This window comes from Erinaceus europaeus, chromosome 3, assembly GCF_950295315.1.
Source record: "Erinaceus europaeus chromosome 3, mEriEur2.1, whole genome shotgun sequence".
Classification (NCBI taxonomy): Eukaryota; Metazoa; Chordata; class Mammalia; order Eulipotyphla; family Erinaceidae; genus Erinaceus; species Erinaceus europaeus.
In genome coordinates this window covers 155,089,458-155,100,830 of record NC_080164.1, presented here as the reverse complement: position 1 = coordinate 155,100,830, position 11,373 = coordinate 155,089,458, and the positions used below count along the sequence as shown (strand labels likewise).

The 11,373-nt window shown below is 41.1% G+C and overlaps 2 protein-coding genes across 2 annotated transcripts; one reads left to right on the top strand and one right to left on the bottom strand.

The window, feature by feature from the left end:
* Positions 1–4,009: 4,009 nt before the first annotated feature.
* LOC132537562 (non-histone chromosomal protein HMG-17-like) lies at positions 4,010–5,204 on the bottom strand. Its single transcript, XM_060188160.1, has one exon. It carries the CDS (start codon positions 5,100–5,102, stop codon positions 4,830–4,832), a length of 273 nt encoding a protein of 90 aa, XP_060044143.1. The 5' UTR covers positions 5,103–5,204; the 3' UTR covers positions 4,010–4,829.
* LOC107522487 (guanine nucleotide-binding protein G(I)/G(S)/G(O) subunit gamma-5-like) lies at positions 5,101–9,301 on the top strand. Its single transcript, XM_060188464.1, has 2 exons — positions 5,101–5,122; positions 9,057–9,301. The coding sequence occupies exons 1-2, from the start codon at positions 5,101–5,103 to the stop codon at positions 9,275–9,277; spliced, it is 243 nt and encodes an 80-aa protein (XP_060044447.1). The 3' UTR covers positions 9,278–9,301.
* The last annotated feature ends 2,072 nt before the right edge of the window (positions 9,302–11,373 follow it).

Genomic DNA, 11,373 nt, shown 5'->3' with positions numbered 1-11,373 from the left:
TGTAGTTATTGATGTCATAATTGTTAGATAGGACAGAGAGATTCCCCTGCAGGTGGGGAGCTGGGGCTCAAACAAGCATCCTTACGCCAGTCCTTGCACTTTGAGCCACCTGCGCTTAACCTGCTGTGCTACCGCCTGACTTCCCTGTTCTTTGTTTTTAACAGGAGCCCTGTTTGGCAATTGGCTTCGAGTGGCAGCAGGGATTGAACTTGGGATTTCAGAGGCTCAGGCATTTGAGTCATTTGCATAATCGTTTCTATCTCGACTTGTATTATTTTCCTAAAATATTCATGAGCAATTAATTAATTAATTTGATAGGACAGAGAGAAATTGTGAGGAAAGGGGAAATGGAGGGAGAAAGAGAGACTACTGCAGCACTGCTTCACCACCAGTGAAGCTTCCCCCCTTCAGGTGGAGGGCCAGGCATTTGAACCCAGGTGCTTGCACATTGGTAGGTGTCCTCTCAACCATCTGCACCACCACCCAGCCTACAGTAGCAATTTTTAATGTGTGTAGACAGAGCAACAGAAATGCAAACTGATAGTATATATTTTTATTGTTTATTTTATGACTAGGATAATATTTTATTTTCCAGTTCCTACATATCAAAATAATGCCAAAAATTGTATTGCTATTTCATAGGTAATATGTTAGGTGTATGGAATAATGGAAATTACCATCAGTTATTTGAGAACTGCTGTTATAGTAAGAATTATCATATATCTCAACAATGTAGGCCTTTTAGACCCTTTGAGAATCTAAGGTACTATGAAGAGATATATCCAGAACATTCATATTTAAACAGTGGTTTCAATAAAAGGCTGAAAGATAGTAGTAGTTAATGTAGCAATAAACAGAGTGAGCTATATTTTCATGAGGAAACTCATCCCTCCCCACCTCTGTGCATGCTTACTCAGAGGCTTTCAGATGTTCTGTTTTAAGAAGGTAGAGAATCAGTATATTTAAACTATTGTGCAAATGCATTGATTTAAAAACAGAATGGGGGCCAGGTGGTGATGCACCTTGTTGAGTGCACATGTTACAATGCACAAGGACCCAGATTCAAGCCCCCAGTCCCCACCTGCAGGGGGGAAGCTTTGCAAGTGGTGAAGCAGTGTTGTAGGTTTCTCTCCATCTCTCTCCTTCTCTGTCCCCTCTCCTTTCTTGATTTCTGGCTGTCTATATCCAATAAATAAATAAATAAATATAATAAAACATTTTTTAAAAGAATGTTAAAATATATATAATTTAATATTATACAAATTCATGTATATTTTAGGTTTTAAAAAGCTGAGGAAGTGGGGAGGGGTAGATAGAATAATGGCTGTGCAAAGATTCTCATATCAGAAGCTCCAAAGTCCCAGGTCAAATCCCCCGCACCACCATAAACCAGAGCTGAGCAGTGCTCCAGTAAAAAAAAAGGGGGGAGGGGAAATAGCATAATGCTTATGCAAAATCCTTTATGACTGAGACTCCAGAGCCCTAGATTTAGTCTCCCCCCCAACACCATCATAAGCCAGAGTTGAACAGCTGAGCAGTGTTCTGGTTAAGAAAATAAGTACAGGGGCCGGGTGGTGGCGCACCTAGTTGAGCGCACATGCTACAATGAGCAAGGACCCAAGTTCCAGCCCCTGGTCCCTGCCTGCAGCGGGAAAGCTTTACAAATGGTGAAGCAGTGCTTCCGGTGTCTCTCTGTCTTTGCTATCCAAGTGAGCTATTTTGTCAGCTCTTGTATGCTTTCTGTGGTAATGAATCAGAAATACGTTTGATAAAGCTTTTATTGTGTATTATATAGAAGATATGGATTTATTAATTAAATTCCCCTTTTCATGTCTTTTCTCTTCTGATGTGTTCATTTACAAGATACATGCTTTTCTTAAATTCTTTTTTTAATAAGAATTTTATTATCTTTATTTATTAGATAGATACAGCCAGAAATTGAGAGGGAAGGGGAGATTAAGAGGGAGAGAGACAGAGAGACATCACAGCACCTCTCCACTACTCATGAAGCTTCCCTTGGGCGTGGTCTCCCATGTGGTAGCTGGGGCCTCAAACTCAGGTCCTTGCATGTGATGAAGTGTGCACTATATTAGGTAAGCTATGCACTATATTAGGTAAGCTATCTCCCAGCAGACACCGTTCTTGATGTCTTTTAGTAAAATAATTTCTTTTTTTTTTTCCTCCAGGGTTATCACCTGGGCTCAGTCCTCGGCTCCTACACTACGAATCCTTTGTGCCTGGCAGCCATCTTTTTTTTCCATTGTTGTTGCTATTATTGTTCGACAGGACAGAGAGAAATCAAGAGAGGAGGGGAAGACAGAGAGGGAGAGAGAAAGACACCTACAGACCTGTTTCATCACCTGTGAAGTGACCCCCCCCTGCAGCCATCTTTTTTTTCCATTGTTGTTGCTATTATTGTTCGACAGGACAGAGAGAAATCAAGAGAGGAGGGGAAGACAGAGAGGGAGAGAGAAAGACACCTACAGACCTGTTTCATCACCTGTGAAGTGACCCCCCCCTGCAGGTGGGGAGTTGGGGACTCCAACTGGTATCCTTGGGCCATGCTTCTGCTTCTCACTATTTGCACTTAACCTGGTGTGCTACTGCCCAGTCCTGTAAAATAATTTCTTAAAATTGTATTATTATTTTTTATTGCATAGAGACGGAGAAATTATGCAGAAAGGAAAGATAGAGAAAGAAAGGGGGGAAAAAATAAGAGAGAAAGATACCCGAAACACTACTTCATGGTTTATGAAGTTTTTCCCATAGAAAGTAGGGACTGGGGATTGAACCCAGGTCCTTGCTCACTGTAACGTGTTCACTTAACCAGCTGGCCCCACTAAAATAATTTTTTCCCTCCATTTATTGCTGGGGCTCAGTGCCTGCACTACAAATCCACTGTCCTGGTGGCCTTTTTTTTCCTTTTTATTTTTTATTATTGATTTACAAAATTACAGGATAACAAGGGTAAAAATTCACACCCTCCCCACCCACAGAGGTTTATGTCCCAGTTCCCTCCATTGGAAATTGCAGTGGTTCTCCCAAGGTCACAGATATGGGTTGATATATATATATATCCTTTTCTATGGTCATACCTTCTCTTCCTTCCTTTATTTTTTTTCTTTTCTTTATTGGGGAAATTAATGGTTTACATTAATTCATTAATGATTTACATTAATGACAGCAAAATACAGTAGCTTTTACATGTGTAACATTTTGAAGTTTTCCACATCATACTGTAAGCCCCGCCTAGGGCCTCTGCCACCATCATGTTCCAAGACCTGAACACCCCCTGGGGCCCCAGAGGCCTTAACTTTGATGCAATACATCAAATTCAGTCCAAGTTCTGCTTTATGTTTTCTCTTTCTTTTCTTATTGTTCAACTTCTGTTTATGATTGGGATCATCCCATCTCTTTCTGGCTGATCTCACTTAACATGATTCTTTCAAGCTCTATCCAAGATAAGGTAAAGAAAGCTGACTTGCTACAGATAAAACTTCATCACCTCTAGATGGGTTAAGTTTCTCCTTTCCTTGGACAGCACTGAGTATGACAATTGTCTGAAATGGATGTTGGAGTATCCATTGCTTACATCCCTGAGGAGGCTGAACAATTAACAGATATTCCCTTTTATAGACCAATGGAGGAATATTAAATTTATAAATTACCATGATACTGAAGTTGCTTTGAGTGTGAAATTTTTTTTTACTTATTTACTTATTTATTTATTGCTACCACAATGAACATAGTGCTAGAAACCATTCTGGTATATTGAAAATCTCATTTTGTAGAAAAGCATTTATGGAAACTATAACTAGCAAGTTATGTTGGGGGAAAAAATACCAGCATTTTCAACTTGATAAAGATTTTCCCAAGTATTTTATTTTATTTTATTTTATTTCATGAGCAACAGAAAGATATGAGAGGCCAGAACAGCATTCTAGCAGTGCCAGGAATCAAATTCAAGACCTCATGCTCAAAAGATGAAAATTCTTTTTTTTTTTCCAAGCCAACTGTATCCAGCTTTATTAAAGATACTTTTCATAAACAATCATGGTATTTCAGGCAGGACATGGGCAGACAACTGTTAACAGTATACAACAACTTTCAAACTCCCTTCTTCAATGGAATACCAAAATCAGAAAGCCACTATAAAACCTGATGAAATCTTCATTCGATGCTCTGAACAGGGAAAGTTTAGAGTGAGGGCTGACATTTCACATTTAGCATGTTGTTTAACAACTTTTCACAAGCCGACCCTGACTTTCAGAAAATTAAATGAAAATGGTAGAATTATTCAATCTGAAAATCCACAATCTAAAAAAAAAATATATATATATCGCAGCTCTTTTGAGGGATGCCATCTCAATGGTGACACTGTGAAGTCCAGATGCCTGACATACTGATAACCACTTTTTTGAGTCCGGGCTCAACAGGTGTCTGGGCTAAAGGGAGTCAAGTCTATGCTGAAGGCAGAGAGGGAGGAGAGGACATAAAACGAATTTTAGTTTCTCCACACCATAAGGCGTTTGGGCCAAGGTGGTTAATGTGTCTCAACATAGAGAAATTCCTCCTTCTTCGAACCAGAGGAAATCTCTCAAAACTAGAAGAGAAAGGTGTTTTCCCCTGTGAAAATCTAGCTTTGGAGACACTATTAATGACATATGCCCTCTCCCAAAAAACAATGAAGTGTTCTGTGTGCTAACAACATAGCTTTAAAAAAAAAAAAAGTAAAACAAAATTCTGCATTTTTATAAACCTTGATAAAAAAATAGTATTTCAAATTGTACAGTCACCAGAAGTACACAGTTATCAAAAATGCACACATTTCACTTGGCATCTCCAGCACCTTCAGCTTTCTGTGCCTGGTCTGTTTTGGCATCTCCATTTTCTGCAGGATTATTCCCATCCTTGCCAGCATCAGCTTTCCCCTTTTTCCCTTTGGGTACCTTCTCTCCCTTCTTTGCAGGGGCCTTCTTAGGCTTGGGCTCTGGCTTTGGAGGCGCAGGTTTGGCAGATAACCTTGCAGATCTTCTCTGTGGCTCGTCCTTCACCTTGGCTTTATCTCCCTTGGCGTCCCCTTCGTCCTTTCTCTTGGGCATGGTGGCGACGGCGGCGGGACGTGGGCGCTGAGCGTGGGGACACGGCGGCGCGTGGGCTGTGGTCGGTCCGGGGGTCGTCCTCGCCGCTTCTTCTTCACACTGCTCCGAAAGATGAAAATTCTACCCCTGAGTCATCTCTTGGATCCACACAACAGCTCCTATTGCTTCACTCCCCATAGCAAGAATGGGAATTCCTGTGACTCACAAACACCTGGTATTTTCCAGCTTATTGTTGATTAGTTTCTGGCCATTCCAACAGGTATATACCAGAATTGAATTGTTTGTTTAACTTTTATTGATGACACACATGCAGAATTGTACTTAAGTGCTCTCTTAAGTGCTGTTAATGGTGTGTAAGTGACTTCCATGCTCATTACTTCTCAGGGCTTTTATATTTACTTAAATTTGGACTTGCAATTTCTTACCATATGTCAACTTTTATTTTTCTTCTATCAGGGGTAGGGATGTCTTCCTTTCTCCTCCTCCTCCCCTCCCCCTCCTCCTCCTTCCCCTCCCCCTCCCCCTCCCCCTCCCCCTCCTCTTCCTCCTCCTCCTCCTCCTCATTGCTGGGGCTCAGTGCCTGCACTACAAATTTATTGCTCCTGTGGCCACTTTTTCATTATTTTTTATAGGACAGAGATAAATTGAGAAGGGAGGGAGAGACAGGGAAGGAGAGAGAACAATAGATACCTACAGACCTGCTTGTGAAGTGGCCCTCAGGGGTGTCTTTCACTGGGGATTTGTACCTGCACAATTCTACAGCTCCCGGAGGATTCTTTTCCTTTATTTTCTTTCTTTCTTTCTTTCTTTTAATTATTTAAGGGTGATTTTTAAAATTTTATTTATTTATTTTCCCTTTTGTTGCCCTTGTTTTTATTGTTGTTGTAGTTATTATTGTTGTCGTCATTGTTAGATAGAGAGAAATGGAGAGAGGAGGGGAAGACAGAGAGGGGGAGAGAAAGACAGACACCTGCAGACCTGCTTCACCGCCTGTGAAGCGACTCCCCTGCGGGTGGGGAGCCAGGGGCTCGAACCAGGATCCTTACGCTGGTCTTTGATCTTTGCTCCATGTACACTTAACCCACTGCACTACCCCCCCGACTCCCTTCCTTTATTCCCTTCCCTTCCCTCCCCTCCCCTCGCCCCCTCCCCTCCCTTTATGTTTATATTCCCTTCCCTTTATGTCTATATTTATGAGAGGCTGAGGAAGAGCGAGAAAGAGAAAGATGCCAGAGTTCGAACTTAAAAACCTTGTCCACTGAGCCACCTCCTGTAATAAAAGAACATTGTGGAAGCAGCTGAGTTCATGGTTGGCAAATGGACAAGACACAGCTAAACCATCTTGTGGTGTCAGCATATAAGGCAGTGGTCAAAAAGGGATTGGTAGGGAGGGTATGTGAAAAGGATACAATAACGAAACTAAAGGAATCCTCAGTGGCCGAAACTAGAACTATAAAATAATTAATGACAATGTTGAAACCCATGTATTTAAATATGTATGATTCATAATGAAAAAGAATAATTGAATAAATAAGAAAACAAAGTAGGCTATCTCTTCCTTAAGAATGATTTCAATTGGGAGTCGGGCGGTAGCGGGGCGGGCAAGGACCAGCTTAAGGATCCTGGTTTGAGACCTCCGCTCCCCACCTGCAGGGGAGTCACTTCACAGGTGGTGAAGCAGGTCTGCAGGTGTCTATCTTTCTCTCCCCCTCTGTTTTCCCCTCCTCTCTCCATTTCTCTCTGTCCTATGAAACGACGACATCAACAACAATAAAAATAACAAGGGCAACAAAAAGGAAATAAATAAGTATTAAAAAAAAAGAAAAGAATGATTTCAATTAACCGATGTAGAATGAGGAACATATAAAATTACCATTAGGAAAACACTACCACAACAACTATTTTAGGCAAGATCCATACATGAATGTTAAAATCAATGAACACGAATCTGAGGGGCAACAAGCAGTGGAGCAGAGCTGCAGGTGTCTGTCTCTCTCCCTCTTTACCTCCCCTTCCCTCTCAGTTTATCTCTGTCTCTATTCAATACATAATAAACAAAATAATAAATATTATATGAAATTAAAGGAAAACAGAACACTAGAACAGTTTTAGTATAAAGACCCAGGTGGTGGTGCACTTGATAGGGTGTACATATTATAGGGTGTAGGGGGCCAAGCTCAAGCTCCCAGTCCCCGCCTTTAGGGGGAAAACTTCCCAGGTGGTGAAACAATGCTGCAGGTGTCTCTGTCTCCCCTTCCATTCACAATTACTCTCTATCTCTACCCAAAAATAAATAAACAACTAGAATAGCATATATATAAACTATAATCTATTAACTATATTAATATATTACTAGATATTATTTAATATATAAACTATTAAAATAACTATATATTAACTATACAGTGACTATTTTGAGGAAGTGAGCAGATTATTATCAACGTTAATATCATCAGTAATATATGAAGAATGGTAACACCACTTTACTGTAAGAGTCTAGCCAAAAATGTATCATCTTAGTCAACTAGTTTTGCCGTTGAGGAGGTTGGATGTTCAGCAGAGAAGCAATTACAGAAGCCAGAATTCCTTCCTACTGCATCCCCAAAATAATTTTGGCTCATACTCCCAGAAGAGGGAAATGTTAGTGCAAAATGACTAAGGGACTTTGAATCCCCATTCTACAGAGACCTAGAATGTTTTTGACCAGGAATCTTTGTTTTTATACCACCATTGAGAGAGAAGAGAATCTGGAAAACACTAGAGGAAGTTAGGCTCTGTTTCTTTCTTATCTGAAAAGGAAGAAGAAAAAGAAAGGACCCAGAAAGGAGTAATAGGTGTAGGTGTGGCTTTAAAAAATCAAGTGAGGGAATCCGGACGGTACCGCAGCGGGCTAAGTGCACGTGGCGCAGAGTGCAAGGACTGGCCTAAGGATGCCTGTTTGAGTCCCAGGCTTCCTGCCTGCAGAGGAGTGGCTTCACAGGCGGTGAAGCAGGTCTACAGGTGTCTATCTTTCTCTCCCCCCTCTCTGTCTTCCCCTTCTCTCTCCATTTATCTCTATCCTATCCAACAACGACGGCATCAATAACAATAATAACTACAACAACAATAAAAAGGGGACAACAAAAGGGAAAATAAATAAATATTTTTTTTTAATCACATGAAGTTAGAATCATAGAGGTGAACAGAGTGGTCCAGGAGGTGGCACAGTGGATAAAGCATCGGACTCTCAAGCATGAGGTCCTGAGTTCAATCCCCAGCAGCACATGTACCAGAATGATGCCTGGTTCTTTCTCTCTCTCCTCTTATCTTTCTCATCAATAAGTAAATAAAATATTTTTTAAAAAGTGAATAGAAATGAGCCAAAAATATACACACACACACTCAACTCATACCTATGAGCTTGGGAGAATGATTGCATTTTCTGTTCTAGGGAAATGGAAGCAAAGGACTCTGGTGGTGGGAATAATGTAGAGTTATACTCATATTAGTTTATGATTTTTTTTTACCAGAGCACTGCTCAGCTGTAGCTTATGGTGGTGCAGGGGATTGAACCTGGGACTTTGAAGCTTCAGGCATGAGAGTCTGTTTGAATAACCATTATACTATCTACCCCTGCTTAGCTTATAATTTTGTAAATCACTATTGAATCACTAATAAAAATAAATTTAAAAAAATATGTAATTGCCTATGACTTGTTTCTTTATTCACTGTCCAGTGATCTGACCTAATCTCAAAGTTTAATACACTGTCTGAATACTGGCTTCTAAGTTGGGGAAAATACCACAATGGTTATGCAAAAAGTCCTTAAGAGGCTCCAAAAATTCCAGTTTCAATTCCTTGCACCACCATAAGCCAAAGTTGATTAGTGCTCTGATAATAATAATAATAGTAGTAGTAGTAGTAATGAGGCTGGGCACACAACTCAGTGACCCGCGGACAGACGGACTGGTTCAGTTCTCACCCGCGACCTGTCTGGCTCCTCCAGTCTCACGGCTATGAGGAAAGTGGTTCAGCATCTCCGGCTGGAAGCTGGGTTGAACCGGGTGAAGGTTTCCCAAGCAGCTGCAGACATAAGACAATTCTGTTTGCAAAATGCTCAGCATGACCCCTTGCTGACCGGAGTGTCTTCAAGTATGAATCCCTTCAGACCTCAGAAAGTCTGTTCCTTTTTGTAGTAAAACACATCTTTGGAAGGTTTTCCGATCTACTTTTCATGACTCAGTCAATATCAAAAGAGGACCTAAATTTGAAGCTTTTTTTAATTTAATTTTTTATTTATAAAAAGGAAACATTTGGTGGTCCGGGAGGTGGCGCAGTGGATAAAGCATCGGACTCTCAAGCATGAGGTCCTGAGTTCAATCCCCAGCAGCACATGTACCAGAGTGATGTCTGGCTCTTTCTCTCTCCTATGTTTTTCATAAATAAATAAATAAATAAATAAATAAATAAATAAATAAATAAAGGAAACACTGTGGTCCAGGAGGTGGCACAATGGATAAAGCACTGGATTCTCAAGCATGAGGGCCCGTGTTCAGTCCTCGGCAGCACATGTACTAGAGTGATATCTGGTTCTTTCTCTCTATATATGCCTATCTTTCTCATTAATAAATAAATAAAATCTTTTAAAAAAGCAATTCTCTTAAAAAAACATCGACGAAACCATCGGATTAGAGGGGTACAACTCCACACAGTTCCCACCACCAGAACTCTATATCTCATCCCCTCCCCTGATAGTTTTTCTATTCTTTAACCCTCTGGGAGTTTGGACCCAGTCATTGTGGGATGTAGAAGGTGGAAGGTCTGGCTTCTGTAATTGCTTCCCCAATGAACATGGGCGTTGACAGGTCGATCCATACTCCCAGCCTGTCTTTCTCTTTCCCTAGTGGGGAAGGGCTCTGGGGAAGCAGAGCTCCAGGACACATTGGTGGGGTTGTCTGTCCAGGGAAGTCTGGTTGGCATCATGCTAGCATCTGGAACCTGGTGGTTGAAAAGAGAGTTAACATACAAAGCCAAATAAATTGTTGACCAATCATGGACCTAAAGGCTGGGACAGTGCAGATGAAGAGTTGGGGGGGGGGGGGCTCCTCCATTTTGTAGATAGCTAGTAGGCATATTTTAGTTATATTCCAAAGGGCCTGTGGCTATACTAGTGTATACACCTTCTGGACCACATAACAATAATAATTTTAAAGTAATCCTTGAGCTTGTGTACATCTCTCTCTCTATTTCTCATCCAAGTCATCAGTATATTCTGTTGACCCTCTCCTTAAAATAAAAAAAAGATTTTATTTATTTATTAATGAGAAAGATAGGAGGAAAGAGAAAGAACCAGACATCATGCTAGTACATGTGCTGCTGGGGATTGAACTCAAGACCTCATGCTTGAGAGTCCAAAGCTTTATCCACTGCGCCACCTCCCAGACCACTAAAATAATATTTAAGGGTAGGGGAGATAGCATAATGGTATGCAAACAGACTCTCATGCCTAAGACTCCTAAGTCCCAGGTTCAAGCCCCACACACCACCAGAAGCCAGAGCTAAGCAATGCCCTGGTGTTTCTCTCTGTCTTTCTCTCAAAAATAAAATAAAATATTAAAAAATAAATTAATTAAATTTGAGTCCAAGAATTCTCACTACATCTACCACTACCACATGGGCCCAAGCTACTGTCATCTCTCTCCATGGTTACCATCTCTTGAGTATTGCCCTGATTCTCCCATTCCCCCTGCCTTACAATTCTCTTTTTCATTGTAAGTTTTATCATGTCACTCTGCTGAAAACTCTCTAGTACCCTACTTCTCACTAAGTAGAAGACAAATGCTTCCAATTCCCTTGTACCATCTGGCACTGTTATGCTGCTGTCCTCACAGCCCACTATTCCCATTCATTCTACACAAGTTATATTGGGCCCTTCATTATTTCTTAAAGGTGCCGGACATGCTTCTGCCTTCAGGGCTTTTCATTGAGTCGCTGAGTAAGAACTGAGTCACTATCTGCCTGGAATGCTTATCCCTTTGTACCTGCCGTCTTTGTTTTAGATAAGACAGAAAGAAATCGAGAGGGGAGGGGAAACGGGGGGGGGGGGGGGGGAGAAAGACACCTGCAGACCTGCTTCACTGCTTGTGAAGCGACCCCCTTGCAGGTGGGGAGCCATGTGCTCTAGCCTGGTTCCTTACGCAGGTCCTTGTGCTTTGTGCCATTTGCACTTAATCCACTGACCCCCGACATTAATTTTTTTTTAATTTTCTAAAATATTTATTTATTTTCCCTT

Coding starts and splice junctions, on each gene's coding strand:
- LOC107522487 (XM_060188464.1), top strand. CDS start 5,101: ATGGTGGCGACGGCGGCGGGAC. Junction 5,123..9,056: donor GGTGGCGACGGCGGCGGGAC/GTGGGCGCTGAG, acceptor GGACTGGTTCAG/TTCTCACCCGCGACCTGTCT.
- LOC132537562 (XM_060188160.1), bottom strand. CDS start 5,102: ATGCCCAAGAGAAAGGACGAAGGGGACGCCAAGGGAGATAAAGCCAAG.